At 40.5% G+C, this 16833-nt stretch overlaps 1 protein-coding gene across 1 annotated transcript in view; it reads left to right on the top strand.

Moving 5' to 3' along the window:
- The first annotated feature begins 404 nt into the window (after positions 1–404).
- The window catches only part of LOC309564360 (uncharacterized protein), a 94132-nt gene continuing 77703 nt past the window's right edge, over positions 405–16833 (top strand). The window contains exons 1-2 of the mRNA XM_082268987.1: positions 405–519; positions 6308–8418. Of these exons, the coding sequence (XP_082125113.1) occupies positions 6359–8418 (2060 nt within the window). The 5' untranslated portion in view covers positions 405–519; positions 6308–6358. The remainder of the gene's footprint in view (positions 520–6307; positions 8419–16833) is intronic.

Genomic DNA, 16833 nt, shown 5'->3' with positions numbered 1-16833 from the left:
TTTGCAAGGTAAGTATTTCGTCTTGCAGGTAAGTGCAACCCGGGACAGATCAGAGGCTAGCCATTGTGGAATGCACTAGCCCTGACTGTCCCGGGGGTATTAAAAAAAAAAAAAACAAATCCTGGGTGGAACTCCGCTTTAATTCGCTCACCTATCAGTGATTATTAGCATGTCTGCGTACTTCTATCATTAAAAAGAATGATTTTGTTTATTTTCACTACTGCTGTGTAAAGATATTTTTCTTATTGGTATTATACCATATAGAAGTAGTTCCTATGAAGTATTAACAAACATCCACTCATGTTTTGCCCTATTTAGAAATGGCCGCCTGGCTATTGCACAATGGGAGCATCAGCGTTGCCACGGCAACGGATCTTCCGCGCCTGCGCAGTAAGGGAAGAGAACGGCGTGTATAGAGAGGGACTCCCAGGGTACCGCGCGCTCTCCTGCTCCCGGCTGGTGACGTCACAAGGTAGAAGCTCCGCGGAGAAGCCCAGGTGGAGGCTGTGATTGGATCAGGTAGCCGGAGTGTGCGGGACCCCCCCGGGGGGCCAACTGTCCTCAGCCTGCGGGGACAATGCTTCATGTGTAAGGAGTGGAGCCAGGGAGACACTGGCCACTGATCCCATCTATAGCACAGGATCCATTATTATTGGGACATTCACATTATCAGCTGATCAGTCATTACTCTGCTATGACGTCATCATCAGAAATATGTATTGTCACATCACACTATATTATCATAGATTACTTATCAATATCAGAAATATGATCATAGCTCAAATTATTACAGTATACTACCAATGTCAGAAATAATTATGATAATATTTCATTATAATAATAATTTTATTATATTATACCCTCATATCAATATCCTAAATATTATCATATCTCATTATATTATTATATGTTATTATATTATACCCTCATATCAATATCCTAAATATTATCATATCTCATTATATTATTATTTGTAATTCTAATATACTACATATCAATATCAGAAATATTTATGATCATATCTCAAATTATTACAGTATACTAAGCATACCAATGTCAGAAATAATTATAATATAATTTTATATGATATTTCATTATAACAATATATTTTATTATATTATACCCTCATATCAATATCATAAATATTATCATATCTCATTATATTATTATATGTTATTATATTATACCCTCATATCAATATCATAAATATTTATCATATCTCATTATATTATTATATGATGTTATATTAAACTCTCATATAAATATCTTATTTATTATCATATTTCATGCTATTATTATATTATACTAGCATATCCATACAAATATTTAATATAATATCTCATTATAGTAATATATTTTATTACATTATTCTGTCATATCAATATCCTAAATATTTAGGATCGAATCTCATTATATTATTATATGTAATTCTAATATATTACATATCAATATCATCAATATTTATCATATCTCATTATATTATTATATGTTATTATATTATACCCTCATATCAATATCAGAAATATTTATCATATCTCATTTTATTATTATATGTTATTATATTATATACCCTCATATCAATATCATAAATATTTATCATATCTCATTATATTATTTTATGTTGTTATATTAAACTCTCATATAAATATCTTATTTATTATCATATTTCATGTTATTATTATATTATACTAGCATATCCATACAAATATTTAATATAATATCTCATTATAGTAATATATTTTATTACATTATTCTGTCATATCAATATCCTAAATATTTAGGATCGAATCTCATTATATTATTATATGTAATTCTAATATACTACATATCAATATCATCAATATTTATCATATCTCATTTTATTATTATATGTTATTATACTATTACTACATATCAATATCCTAAAAATGTATCGTGTCTCATTATATTATTATATGATATAATATTATAACAGCATATCAATATCATAAATATTTATTATCATGGCTAATTATACTATTATATGTTATTATATTATACTAGCATATCAATATCATAATTTCTCATTACATTTTTATTAGAGCTGCACGATTAATCGTATGAAAATCGCGATCTCGATCCACCCCCCCCCTGACGATCTAAAACTGAAATATGCTCGATTCTTTGCATAGCTGCATAGCAGAGAGAACAGCTGTGGAAAAAAAAAAAAAAAAGCCTCCCAGCAAAGGGCTATCAGCATTAAGTCTCCCAGTAACTATAAACAAAAATGATTACATTGTATCTTTTCCTTCCCTCTGCCAGGGAGAAAGGAAGTTTAACCTCTTAAAGACTGGACCTTTTTCTGACACTTGTTGGTTGCAAGTTAAAATGTTTTTTTTGCTAGAAAAGTACTTAGAACCCCCAAACATTTTATATATTTTTTTTAGCAGAGACCCTACAGAATAAAATGGCGATTGTTGTAATATTTTATGTCACACTGTATTTGCGCAGCAGTCTTTCAAACGCAATTAATAGACTTTAATGAATAAAAATAAAAAAACGTAACAGTAAAGTTATCCCAATTTTTTTTTGTTACACAGAGAATCGTGAGAGAATCGTGATCTTTATTCCAAGCTAAAAAATCGTGATTCTCATTTTGGCCAGAATCGTGCAGCTCTAATTTTTATATATAATTATAATATACTACATATCAATATAAATATTTATTACATCTCATTATATTATTATATTTTATAAAATATAATAGCGTATCAATACCATAAATATTTATTATCGTATCTCATCATATTATTATATTATACTATATATCAATATCCCAAATATTTATTATAATATCTCATTATATTATTATATTTTATTACTGGTATATTATACTAGCATATCAATATCAAAAATATTTATTATCATATCTCATTATATTTTATGTAATTATAATATACTACATATCAATATCATAAATACTTAGGATCATATCTCATATTAATATGGTAAACTAGCATACCAATGTCAAAAATATTTATGATAATATCTCATTATATATATATATATATATATATATACAGTGGGTACGGAAAGTATTCAGACCCCCTTAAATTTTTCACTCTTTGTTATATTGCAGCCATTTGCTAAAATCATTTAAGTTCATTCTTCTTCCTCATCAATGTACACATAGCACCCCATACTGACAGAAAAACACAGAATTGTTGACATTGTTGCAGATTTATTAAAAAAGAAAAACTGAAATATCACATGGTCCTAAGTATTCAGACCCTTTGCTGTGACACTCATATATTTAACTCAGGTGCTTTCCATTTCTTCTGATCATCCTTGAGATGGTTCTACACCTTCATTTGAGTCCAGCTGTGTTTGATTATACTGATTGGACTTGATTAGGAAAGCCACACACCTGTCTATATAAGACCTTCCAGATCACAATGCATGTCAGAGCAAATGAGAATCATGAGGTCAAAGGAACTGCCTGAAGAGCTCAGAGACAGAATTGTGGCAAGGCACAGATCTGGCCAAGGTTACAAAAAGATTTCTGCTGCACTTAAGGTTCCTAAGAGCACAGTGGCCTCCATAATCCTCAAATGGAAGACGTTTGGGACGACCAGAACCCTTCCTAGAGCTGGCCGTCCGGCCAAACTGAGCTATCGGGGGAGAAGAGCCTTGGTGAGAGAGGTAAAGAAGAACCCAAAGATCACTGTGGCTGAGCTCCAGAGATGCAGTCAGGAGATGGGAGAAAGTTGTAGAAAGTCAACCATCACTCCAGCCCTCCCCCAGTCGGCGGCTTTATGGCAGAGTGGCCCAACGGAAGCCTCTCCTCAGTGTAAGACACATGAAAGCCCACATGGAGTTTGCTAAAAAACACCTGAAAGACTCCAAGATGGTGAGAAATAAGATTCTCTGGTCTGATGAGACCAAAATAGAACTTTTTGGCCTTAATTCTAAGCGGTATGTGTGGAGAAAACCAGGCACTGCTCATCACCTGTCCAATACAGTCCCAACAGTGAAGCATGGTGGTGGCAGCATCATGCTGTGGGGGTGTTTTTCAGCTGCAGGGACAGGACGACTGGTTGCAATCGAGGGAAAGATGAATGCGGCCAAGTACAGGGATATCCTGGACAAAAACCTTCTCCAGAGTGCTCTGGACCTCAGACTGGGCCGAAGGTTTACCTTCCAACAAGACAATGACCCTAAGCACACAGCTAAAATAACGAAGGAGTGGCTTCACAACAACTCCGTGACTGTTCTTGAATGGCCCAGCCAGAGCCCTGACTTAAACCCAATTGAGCATCTCTGGAGAGACCTAAAAATGGCTGTCCACCAACGTTTACCATCCAACCTGACAGAACTGGAGAGGATCTGCAAGGAGGAATGGCAGAGGATCCCCAAATCCAGGTGTGAAAGACTTGTTGCATCTTTCCCAAAAAGACTCCTGGCTGTATTAGATCAAAAGGGGGCTTCTACTAAATACCGAGCAAAGGGTCTGAATACTTAGGACCATGTGATATTTCAGTTTTTCTTTTTTAATAAATCTGCAACAATTCTGTGTTTTTCTGTCAGTATGGGGTGCTATGTGTACATTCATGAGGAAGAAGAATGAACCTAAATGATTTTAGCAAATGGCTGCAATATAACAAAGAGTGAAAAATTTAAGGGGGTCTGAATACTTTCCGTACCCACTGTATGTCATTATCTTATACTAGCATCATGAATGTTTATCATATAACATTATAGTATTATATTTTAATATATTATATATTTCATATCAATATCATAAATATTTAATATAATATCAATTATATGATTATGTGGTATTATATTATACTAGCATCTCAACATCATTAATATTTTTCACATATCAATATATTATTATATTATAATATACTACATATCAATATAAATATTTATTACATCTCATTATATTATTGTATGTTATAAAATATAATAGGGTATCAATACCAAAAATATTTATTATCATATCTCATTATATTATTATATTTTATTACTGGTATATTATACTAGCATATCAATATCAAAAATATTTATTATCATATCTCATTATATTTTATGTAATTTTAATATACTACATATGAATATCATAAATACTTAGGATCATATCTCATATTAATATAGTATACTAGCATACCAATGTCAAAAATATTTATGATAATATCTCATTATATGAATATATGTTATTATCTTATACTAGCATCATGAATGTTTATCATATAACATTATAGTATTATATTTTAATATAGTATATATTTCATATCAATATCATACATATTTTATATAATATCAATTATATGATTATGTGGTATTATATTATACTAGCATCTCAATATAATGAATATTTTTCATATCTCAATACATTATTATATGCTATTACATTTTACTACAAATCAATATCCTAATTATTTATTAGCATATCTCATTATATTATTATATGTTAATATATATTATACTGTCATATCAAGAACCTAAATATTTATTATCGTATTTCATTATATTATTATATGTTATTATACTGTAATTTCAATAGTCTTAATATTTATTATCGTATTTCATTATATTATTATATGTTATTATACTGTCATTTCAATAGTCTAAATATGTATTACTGTATTTCAATATACTAGTATATTTTAATATATTCTACTATCATATGACTATCATAAATATTTAATATAACATCTCATTATATGATTATGTGTTATTATTATATTATACTAGCATTATCATACTCTGAAGGACCATCTAGCCTAATACAGTGTGGGGCTGATTTACAAAAACTGGGGAGTGCAAAATCTGGTGCAGCTCTGCATAGAAACCAATCAGCTTCCAGGTTATATATTCAAAACTTTATTGACCAAGGTGAAATTAGAAGCTAATTGGCTACCATGCAGATATTTTGCACTCTCCAGTATTAGTAAATCAACTCCTTAATTTGTACAAATGATATGCTAAGGGTCCATTCACACTAGCGCGACTTGGTCGCCTGACAAGTCGCGGTGGGTCGCCTGCCATTGATTAGCACAGGACCCGTTCTAATAGGAGCGACACAAGTCACTCCGACTTAGAAAAAGGGTCCTGTACTACTTTGGGGGCGACCTGGAGGGGACTTGCATTGACTTCAATTATATGAAGTCCGTGCATGTCGCGCCGAGGTCTGCACCGCGACTTCACAGGTCGCCCCAGCAAGTCGTGTCGCCCCTGTCTGAATGGGCTCGAATACAGTTCAAAAACAAGTATGTTGAAAAGCCAATAAAAGAAACATCACGTTAAATGTGTTCCTAAAACAGATTTTTTCTTGCCTTTCCAGTTTCATGGATCATTGACTCGTCGTACGTTGGAGGCATTTCATGTTTTAGAGATGGAAGCTAAAAGTGACATCAATCCCACCAAGATTAGAGAAGGTCATAGTCAGAGGCTATGTACCATGAATGGGCGGCCTACCAGGAACGAATATGATGTACTCACCCCTGGTGCCTTGCAAACCATTGATATTGGGGACCAGATACCATGTAAAGATAATGATACAGTCTCACAACCTAACCTATCTAGAAGAAGACAATCTACAGGGGGACATGATTGCTTGGCAACAATCCATATTAAAAAGGAAGCCCCTTTAAACAAGAAGTGTCCAATAAACCCGGCTACCTCTACAGTAGCAGAGCCAACCTCTGCGCTTGTTAAAAAAGAGCCAGATTGGGGTGATCAGGAAGACGTCACCAGTCCAGCACAATCTTCCCAGCTCGATTTTAAATTTGTTCACGTTAAAGAAGAAGAAACTTTGTCGTCTGATGAAGACAGTCTAGGGAACATTATGACTTTTACAGTTCCAGACGGTTCCGTTCCTCAATACCTGCAAGAACTTGCTACAGACCAGGCTTCACAAGGAGGATTTGTTTGCTTGGAGTGTAACAAACACTTTTCCAATGAGACCGATCTTCTAGATCATCGGGAAAGTCACAAAGGGGCAAATGGGGAGTCACCTGCAGATAGGTCTGGCCTAAATAACCAACGGAAGCCTTCAGAACTCTTTATATGTACTTACTTGAATTGCCAGAGACACTTTATAAATAAGGCCGGTCTTAAGACTCACCAGAAGAGTCATGAAAAAGCTAACGTGCCCTTAAATCTAACCGTAGGCAGTTCTTGTCTAATCGATCAACAGAAGTTAGCAGACCTCTTTATATGTTCTTATTCCAAGTGCCAGAAGCTGTTTTTGAACAGGGATGATCTACTTACTCATCAGGAATGTCACCAAGGAGAAAATTTAGTGTCACCCCTAGATGGGTCTTGTTCACCGGACCAGAAAACATCAACTAAACTCTTTATATGTTCACACTGTGGGAAATCGTATAACCATATATCACTTTTTAAGGTGCACCTGAGGGTTCACACCGGAGACAAACCATTTTCGTGCAGTGACTGCGGCAAATGTTTCACCCGCAAATCAGAGCTGATTGCCCATCAAAGAATTCATACCGGGGAGAAGCCCTATCCTTGTTCAGTGTGTGGCAAGAGGTTCACCAACCAATCCGGCGTGATAGCACACGAGAGAATCCACACAGGCGAGAAACCCTTCGCCTGTACCGACTGCGGGAAGCATTTTACTGATCGGTCTGGGCTTTATACGCACAAACGGGTCCACACCGGCGAGCGCCCCTTTGAATGTTCGGATTGCGGCAAACGCTTTCAGACTCGGTCACTTTTGATTACCCACCAGCGAACTCATACGGGGGAGACCCCGTTCCCTTGCCTCGAGTGCGGGAAAAGCTTTGCAAGAAGCTCTGTCCTTTCAGCGCACCAGAGGACACACACACAAGAGAAGCCACACGTCTGTAAAGAGTGCGGGAAGAGGTTCGCCAGCAACACCAATTTGGAAACCCACCAAAGAATCCACTCTGGCGAGAAGCCGTTTGTTTGCCCTGAATGTGGCAAACGTTTTTCAGATCGTTCGTGCTTCTCTGTGCACAAACGGGTTCACACCGGCATCCAGCCGTACACTTGTTCCCAGTGTGGAAAGAGTTTCCCAAGTCGCTCTCACCTCATCCGGCACGAGCGGATTCACACGGGAGAGAAACCATTCTCATGCCCCGTGTGCTCAAAGAGCTTCAACTGTAAAACCAGTTTGGTGGGCCACCAGCTTATTCATACAGGGGAGAAACCTTTTTCTTGCCCGGACTGTGGCAAATGTTTCCGGGGCCGGTCGGCTGTCATCACCCATAGGAGGATTCACACGGGTGAAAAACCCTTTTCCTGTTCTGAGTGTGGGAAGTGCTTCTCTGACCAGTCAGGTCTTATCACACATCGGAAGATTCATCGTGGCAACAAGCAGTACGAGTGCCCGGACTGTGGAAAATGCTTTGTGCTGAAGCACTACCTGACTCGGCATTTAACAACACATACGGTTAAAGTCACTGTTACGTGACGTAAAGTGATACTAAACACACACTGTTTTATTCACATTGTCCCTTTTATTTCTGTATGTGGATGACGGCTTTGTAATTATTTTAATAAAAAAAAACATCTAAATACCTTTCTTTCTAATCAATATACAGCTGTCACATGACCCAACTCTTTCCCAGCCTGTCTGCAGGGAAACAGTGGCAGGAGGAGCGTCTAGTCCTCTGCTGCTGGTCACATGTTCAAAAAACAAAACAAAAAAAACAGCCTTTAGTATACAGAGAAAAAATAAATATTTAACATCAATAAACTGTTTTAAATCTTCATACAAATTCACTGCTCAAAAAAATTAAAGGAATACTTACACATAAGATCTCGGGGGGGGGGGGGGGATATCATGCTGGATATCTATACTGATATGGACTGGCATAAAGTTCTTTATGGCTTCTCCATGCCCTTTCACGTCTGTGACATGTGCTCAGGGTGAACCTGCTCTCATCTGGGAAAAGCACAGGGTGCCAGTGGCGGACCTGCCAATTCTGGTGTTCAATGGCAAATGCCAATCGAGCCCCACGGTGCCTGGGCAGTGAGCACAGGGCCCACTAGAAGACGTTGGGCCCTCAGGCCACCCTCATGAAGTCTTTTTTCTGATTGTTGGGTCAGAGACATTCATACCAGTGGCCTGCTGGAGGTCATTTTGTAGGGCTCTGGCAGTGCTCATCCTGTTCCTCCTTGCACAAAGGAGCAGATACCGGTTATGCTGATGGGTTAAGGACCTTCTATGGCCCTGTCCAGTTCTAGAGTAACTGCCTGTCTCCTGGAATCTCCTCCATGCTCCTGAGACTGTGCTGGGAGACACAGCAAACCTTCTGGCAATGGGAGGTATTGATGTGCCATCCTGGAGGAGTTGGACTGCCTGTGCAACCTCTATAGGGTCCAGGTATCCCCTCATGCTACCAGTAGTGACACTGACCCTAGCCAAATGCAAAACTAGTGAAGCCAATTCTGGTGTTCAATGGCAAATGTCAATCAAGCTCCATGGTGCCGGGCAATGAGCACAGGGCCCACTAGAGACATTCATACCAGTGGCCTAATGGAGGTCATTTTGTAGGGCTCTGGCAGGGCTCATCCTGTTCCTCCTTGCACAAAGGAGCAGATACCGGTCCTGCTGATGGGTTAAGACCTTGTAGACTTACCTTGTAGAGAAAATATACTTACCTTACTTCCTTCTTCCTCCCCTCGGCGGCCACGGCGATTCGTCACTTCCTGGCTTTGCAATGATTCCTGGGAGCTGAACGTCATCGCTCCCAGGAATCAATGCGCCTGCACCGGCCCCGACGTCAGTTCCTGTGCACGCGCGTCATTCCCTTCTAAACAGCTTCTGGGCATGCCCAGAAGCTGTGGAGGGATGACGCCCGCGCACCGGAAGTGACGGCGGGGCCGGTGCAGTGCATCGTAGGACCGAAGAAGAAGGAAGAGGACGCAGAAGAGGATCGCGCTGGCTTCAAGCTGCCCACACCTGAGATGGCAGCGCTGGGCAATACTTTTTCAAGGTAAGTATTTCTCCTAAAAGGTAAGTGCAACCCGGGACAGATCAGAGGCCAGCCATTGTGGAATGTATTAGGCCTGACTGTCCCGGGGGTATTTTTATTAAAAAAAGTATTCCCAGGGTGGAACTCCGCTTTAAGCTTTGCCCTACACTGACCCGACGACCTGTAATGTCTCCAAAAAGAGTACCTGTCACCTGCCCAGTGCAATCACTTGTGATAGCAATCACGTAAAATTTAATAAAAAAAAAAAATAAAAGGAAAAAAAAAAAAATATAAATGATAATAAAATATATTAAAATGTATAAAAAAATTGCCAAAACTCCTGTTGCACCGCACACCTGTCCAAACGCACGCCCAGGGTGCATACGTGTATGTAAACTGCGGTCGCACCACACATGTGAAGTATCGCCATGAACGTCAGAGTGAGAACAATAATTCTAGCACACCAGCTCCTAGTTAGCTCTAAACCGATAACAGTTTTTAAAGCGTTGCCTATGGTAATTTTTTGGCATCATAGTTTTTGTCGATATTGCGGGCGCTCGCAATTTTAAAACACAGAATGTTAGGTATCCATTTACTCGATGCAACCTCATCTTTTATATTTTAACCAAAAATGGGTATTATACGATTTGGTTTTGCACTAAAATTCGTTTTATTATATTTTTTCCAGAAAATTTGAGTTAAAAAAAAACAGCTGCGCAAATATCACGTGAAACAAAAATTTCCAACTATCAACTTTTAATTCTAAAGGGCCTCTGCTTTCAGAAAATATAATGTTTTGGGGGTTTGTAGTTTTATTGCCAAAAATTAGGATTTTTACAAGTATGGGACAAAGAAAAAAAAATTGTTCTGGAGCCGAACTGGGTAAGATGTAGTCTTGTAAAATTAGCATTTTTAAGGCTAAAAATAATAATAAATGCACATATTTGTGAATGAAAAAATATACTTTTATTATTATTTTCACAGGAATTTGCAAAGCATTGCACCCGCTATCAGTAGATCATGGGTGCACTACCCGACTCTTGAAGACTCTCCCTCCAGCTCCCTGCCTGTACCAAGTTACGGGCTTTCAGTTAACCACTTCCCAAGCCTATTCTAAAACTTCTCTCCTACATGTAAAATGTATCTTTTTTTTTAATAGAAAATTACTTAAAACTCCCAAACATTATATATTTTTTAAGCAAAGGCCCTAGGGAATAAGGGAATAAAATGGCGGGTGTTGACGGGATTTTTTATGTCACGCGGTATTTGCTCAATGGTTTTTCTGGAAAAAATACACATTAATGAATTTCAGTGAGCACAAACACCACATAATACCAATTTTTTTGGTAAAATATAAAAGACGATGTTACATCGAGTAAATAGATACCAAACATGTCACACTTTAAAATTGCGCACGCTCATGGAATGGCGACAAACTACGGTACTTAGGCCTTTGCAGGTTACCAGTTTAGATTTACACTAGAGGTCTGGTGCTAGAATTATTGCTCTCAATCTGACGATCGCGGTGATACCTCATGTGTTGGTGCGATCATGTGCGGGACCAACCTGTGCGCACGGGGGTGGCTAGGGGGGGGGACTTCTGCTTTACATTTGTGTAAAATTATTATTTATTTATTTTATCTTTTTTATTATTACAGTGTTTCTTTAAAAACATTTTAGCCTCGGTTCACACTAGGGCGACCTGTGAGGCGACCTGGTCGCCTCACAGGTCGCCGCAGGTCGCCTCCCATAGGGAAGCTACGGACCCTTTCTAATAGGAGCGACACAAGTCGCTCCGACCTAGAAAAAGGGTCCGGAGCTTCTTTGGGGCGACCAGGAGGCGACCGCCATAGACTTCAATGTTATGAAGTCCGTGGCGGCCGCTCTCGGAGGTCGCCCCTGAAAGTAGCGTCGCGCTAGTGTGAACCGGCGCTTAAAGAAACACTGTGATAATAAAACAGATAAAATAATAGTAAATAAAACAAAATGTAAAGCGCCCGTCCCCCTGTGCTCACGCGCAGTGGCGAACGCACAGGATGGTTCCGCACATGATCGCAACACTTGAGGTATCACCGTTATCGTCAGACCCTCCATCCGTCCTTTGGGGCAGTACACAAAGAGCTGGAAGTGACAAAATAATCATTGCTTCCAGGTTCTGACGTCACACAGTGGGAGGAGCAACTTCGGTTCCTCTCACTGTGAGTCCAGAGCTGGATGCCGCCGGTGGTATCGTTACTGGGCTTCCCGAATGCTCTGGGGAGCACGGTAAAAGAGGGGGCTGGGACCCCCCTTCCACCACTTGTAAATGGATTCCAGCAGCTGCCCAGCCGCTTGGATTACTTTTTACATGAAAGAGAATCGCCGGCACTAAAAACTGATACCGAGATCGTGGTTGTAGCCTCAACCATGATCTGGTATAACCGCTTCCCTACCGCAACGTATATATACTGCGGCCAGTAGGGAAGCAGTAAATAATTGAAGTGGACTACAAGTGCGCGGTGATCACACTGTCATGGGAGTTCTGGGTGGTGGTGTGGTGCTTGCCAAGCAACGTGGTATATGTTACACCCTAAATAGGGGTGTAACATGTTTCAAAAGGTGGAGTTAGCCTTAAAGTGGGCTCAGCAATAGCAGCCTCTGCCTAATGTCAGGTTAAAAAAATAAAACATTTCCACCTTCAGTCCACTCGGTTGACTAGCTCTTAAAGCGGAAGTAAATTCATTGATTTAACAGTATCAAAAAACAGTGACATTCCCAGCATGTGCCGGAAATGCAACTGTCACATCAACCAAATTGTCAAACCATCCAATGGCTGGTGTCATCGCTGATCACGTGAAGCATCATGGGAGTTGCAGATTAACCACTTTCCGCCCGCCAAATAGTAGAATGATGGTGGTGGGGTGGCACTCTCGTTCTGGGACGACGTAATATGATGGCGCCCCAGAACCACCGATCTTGCGTGCCTGCAGCAAACGCGGCCACCCTGGGTTCCTAGGACACGCCTCAACCCCAATCTCGGTAAAGAGCCGATGACCTGGCTCTTTACCCATGTGATCGGCTGTGTCCTGTCACAGCCGATCACATGTAAATGTGGAAGTGCCGCTTATCAGAGGAGAGCCGATCAGCAGCATCTCCTCGCAGGGCAGACCAGTACAGGTAGTCAGGGCACTGTTAATCAGTTCAGCCCCAGCAGTGCCCATTGGTGACACCAATCAGTGCCTGTTATGAGTAAGCGGCTGTGTGCGCCGTGAAACGCGTTAACCTGGATTATCTGTTCCCTGCACTGTCTGTTCATATTTTGATTTAAAGAATAAAGTACTTCAATTGTTTTCATCTACCTGGGTGCGGTTCCAAAACTTTTTTTTGCATTTATCCGGATGGCGGGTCTTACCAGCACCAGGTCGGACTGACACACCTGAGCGGCTTCATCTTTCTCATTACCACCAATCAGTGCCTATTAGTGATGCCAGTCAGTGCCTGCTCACCAGTGCCGCCCATCAGTGCACATCATTGCCCAACAGTGCCCATCAGTGCACTGGTGGGCAATGATAGGCTGCACTGATGGGCGGCACTGGTGAGCAGGCACTGATGGGCACTGACTGGCATCACTAGCAACGCACATGCGCCAGATACATCGGAGCATGTGCAATCAGCCATCGGGCCCCATGATGTCATCAGCTGGTGACCAGCCTGGTTGTGCGCCCCGAGGTAGGAGCAGCATTTAAGGGCCTATCTGCCCATTACTTGTGGTCAAGTTGCTTCAGGTATCTATTCTACAGATGTCCTAGATTCCCTGTACACTATATACAAACACCCTGTCTATTACTTAGTCTATTGTATGTTCAGCTATAGCACAGCCATTAAGGTTTGACCTGTTTTTGACACAGCACCCACCCCTCTGTGGAGTTGACTTTCTTCTGACACTGCTTGTAACAAAACTGAGTGCCTATAGCTGAGAGTGGGTGTATACCCCCTGGGACTGCCCATAGGCATAGTCAAGCTTTTTCCTGCCTAGTGTCCTACTCCTGTAGGGGGCAGTATGGTTAAGAAGAATCAGGAGCTGTGTCCATCAATGACCATTAGAGAAATGGATTTTACGGTAAGTCAAAAATCCCAATTTTTATTTTTTTACTTGGAAACAAAAAGTGTCAGAAAAGGCCTGGTCTTCAAGTGGATATGGAAAGAGCTACAAAACTGCAGGTATATAAACAGCACCACTGAACATACTGTGCATAAATGTGAAATGCGTAATCACTAAATAACTAGGAAGATAATCTACAAGTCTAAAAAAAATAGTTTATATGCAATCGGTGAGTGTTATTTCTCCATGCTTGGAAAAAAAAACCCTGGTGGGACGATTAAACCATCTACGGTTGAATATCACAGAAAAGCTGAATAAACTCACAAGATCTACTTGACCTTAAGACTAGTGATCGACCAATATCAGTTTTTTTGTTGCCGATACCGATATTTTGGCCATTGAATATCTGTATCGGCCGATATGGGCCGATATTTTTTTGTATATTTAATTTTTTTTTTCTTTTATCACTTGACAGGTGCTCTTGTGGAGAGATCTGGGGTTCTAAAAGACCCAAAACCCCCTCCTCTACACTTAAAAGCATTCAAAACGCCAAGTTTGGCTGTTTTGAATGCTGTCATTTTTTTGAAACGCATCGAGTACCCGGAAGTGATGTCATTCTGGCACCATTAGAAGCCAAACTGCTGTATACACAGGAGCCCCCCACCCCCTGTCTCTCCATAGGACTCACCAAGGCAGCATCATTGACAGCCCCGGCAGACTCCCCATAGATCTTGGTGGCCTCGTTGATCAGATAGGGCGCTCTCTCCTGCAGGCAGCTGGACACACCGACATTAAAGGACCGGACACAGTGACAGCCAAGCCCCGCCTCTCAGAGGCGTGTGTTGCGTTTGATATACAATATGATTTTTTTATATTAATCAGACATAACATTACATGTTCACAGACACACAAAATCAGGTTGTGTTTGATACTTGTCAAACAAATGCTGTTGGATACAATGGGAACTTAGATACCATTGTTGTATTCAGTTTAAACGGTCTATTGTCACTATAGATACAGTAAACAAGTAACCTGGTCAAAAAGACCAGAGTGCCACCTTGAGGTAGAATTTGAGAACACCCCTCTAATAGGAAATAGCTTGTCGTTAGGTAAGCTGATTTTTCCTGTTGTTCGGTAGGAAAGGTAAACAAACCTTATATATAAAAGGTTTTCAGGCAAATGAGACAAGGAGGACTCCATGATGCAGTGAACACCAGAGACCCCTGCAACCAAGACGCTTTCACCTGATTCTCCAGCAACTGCTTAAGAACCTGAGTCCTCGTTGTCATCGGAGATCACAACTTTAAGCGTATTTCTGCTGTTTACAGACCATAGGCTGTTCATTTGTTAGGCATTGTTATATCTGCCAGTCTTGTATTATGTTCCTAATATTGTAATAGTTTGTATGTACAGCATGTTTTGTATAGTAAAAGCACATTTATACACTGCAGAGGTCTGAGCTTCCTTGATTATACCGCAAAGTAACCTTGCTAGATAGACGCAAGCAAAACAAGGCGTTACATCGAGGTAGCAGCAAATCAGAGCTCCGAAAAGTGCCTCCTGCCCTGCGCGTTAGGATCCCCTGAGTGACGTCACCCAGCGCTGGTCTGGAAGGAGAGAATTCGTTTTTGCATGGAGACCTGATCAGAGCCGAATGCGGCTTTGATCGGGTCTTCGGTGGCCGTACAGGTTGATTGCCCGGGTCCCCTGGTGGGACGGGAGACCCGGGCGAGCCGCGGAAGGCGGCGCGTGGGGGGGGGGGACGTCCCCTCCCGCTCCTTGTAATGACAGCGGAGCGGCTTCTCAAGACAGCCGACCGTTGGCTATGGATGCCAGTACCGGGGTGATGCCTCTAGCTGCAGGGATCACTCCGGTACAGCACTTTCCCGAAATATCAGCAATATAGGTAAATCAAAAGGCCGATTCCGATATATCAGGGAAAGTGCATATCGGCCCTCGATATATATCGGGTATGGACGTTGGCACCGGGGTGAGGTCTCTAGCTGCAGGCATCACTCTGGTACAAGCACTTTCCCGCAATATCGGTAACCTCAGGGGCCGATTCCGATATATCGGGGAAAGGGCAGATCGGCCCTCGATATATTGGCTTTGCCGATAATCGGTCCATCCCTACTTAAGGCTATAAAAGGCAAGCAGCCCAACGCCCTGAGAAAGCTCACACAGCCGGCTGATGAGTGAGTCACCTAAAGCAGTAATAAACCCAAACCCCAAAAATGTTATATATTGGCCAGAAGCACACCTCCCATATTACAGCGCCCCCACTCTGTATGAAGGCGCAACATGGACACCTTTAGACAGCAGCATTGTTAGTCTGGGTGGAGGGGTTGTTAGATATACTAGCAGATTTAAATACACTGACAATTTGAAGCCAAACTCCAGATAACACTTTATAATCAGTTACACCAACAGTTTCCCTTTTGGGATAAATACAAGCTGATCGTTTTAATCACCTCTGCCAGTATGTAAATGGTTTGTCACATCCCTGCAACTGATAAATCTGCAAGAGAGCTTGTTCTGTAAAAAAAACAACAGACTTACTGGCCAGATCACCAGTTAAAATTAGAAGAAAGAAAGCCTTAAAAAAAAAAAAATGCAGCTATGTCATCTAAGCATTGATAATCTGCAATATAATAAATGTTTGCTTTTAGATTTATTACCGACTTAATATTGTCACACTACAACAGAAAGTGCTGTCACTATAGTAAAGTTGTATATAGTTGTATAGTTTGTTGCCAGCAGTTTTGACATTAACCACTTGCCGACTGCCTAACGCCGATCTACGTCGGCAGTCAGCCCCTCACA

Source organism: Pelophylax lessonae (genome assembly GCF_965119305.1).
Source record: "Pelophylax lessonae genome assembly, chromosome: 9".
NCBI lineage: Eukaryota > Metazoa > Chordata > Amphibia > Anura > Ranidae > Pelophylax > Pelophylax lessonae.
This window is presented reverse-complemented; position numbering and strand designations above follow the sequence as displayed.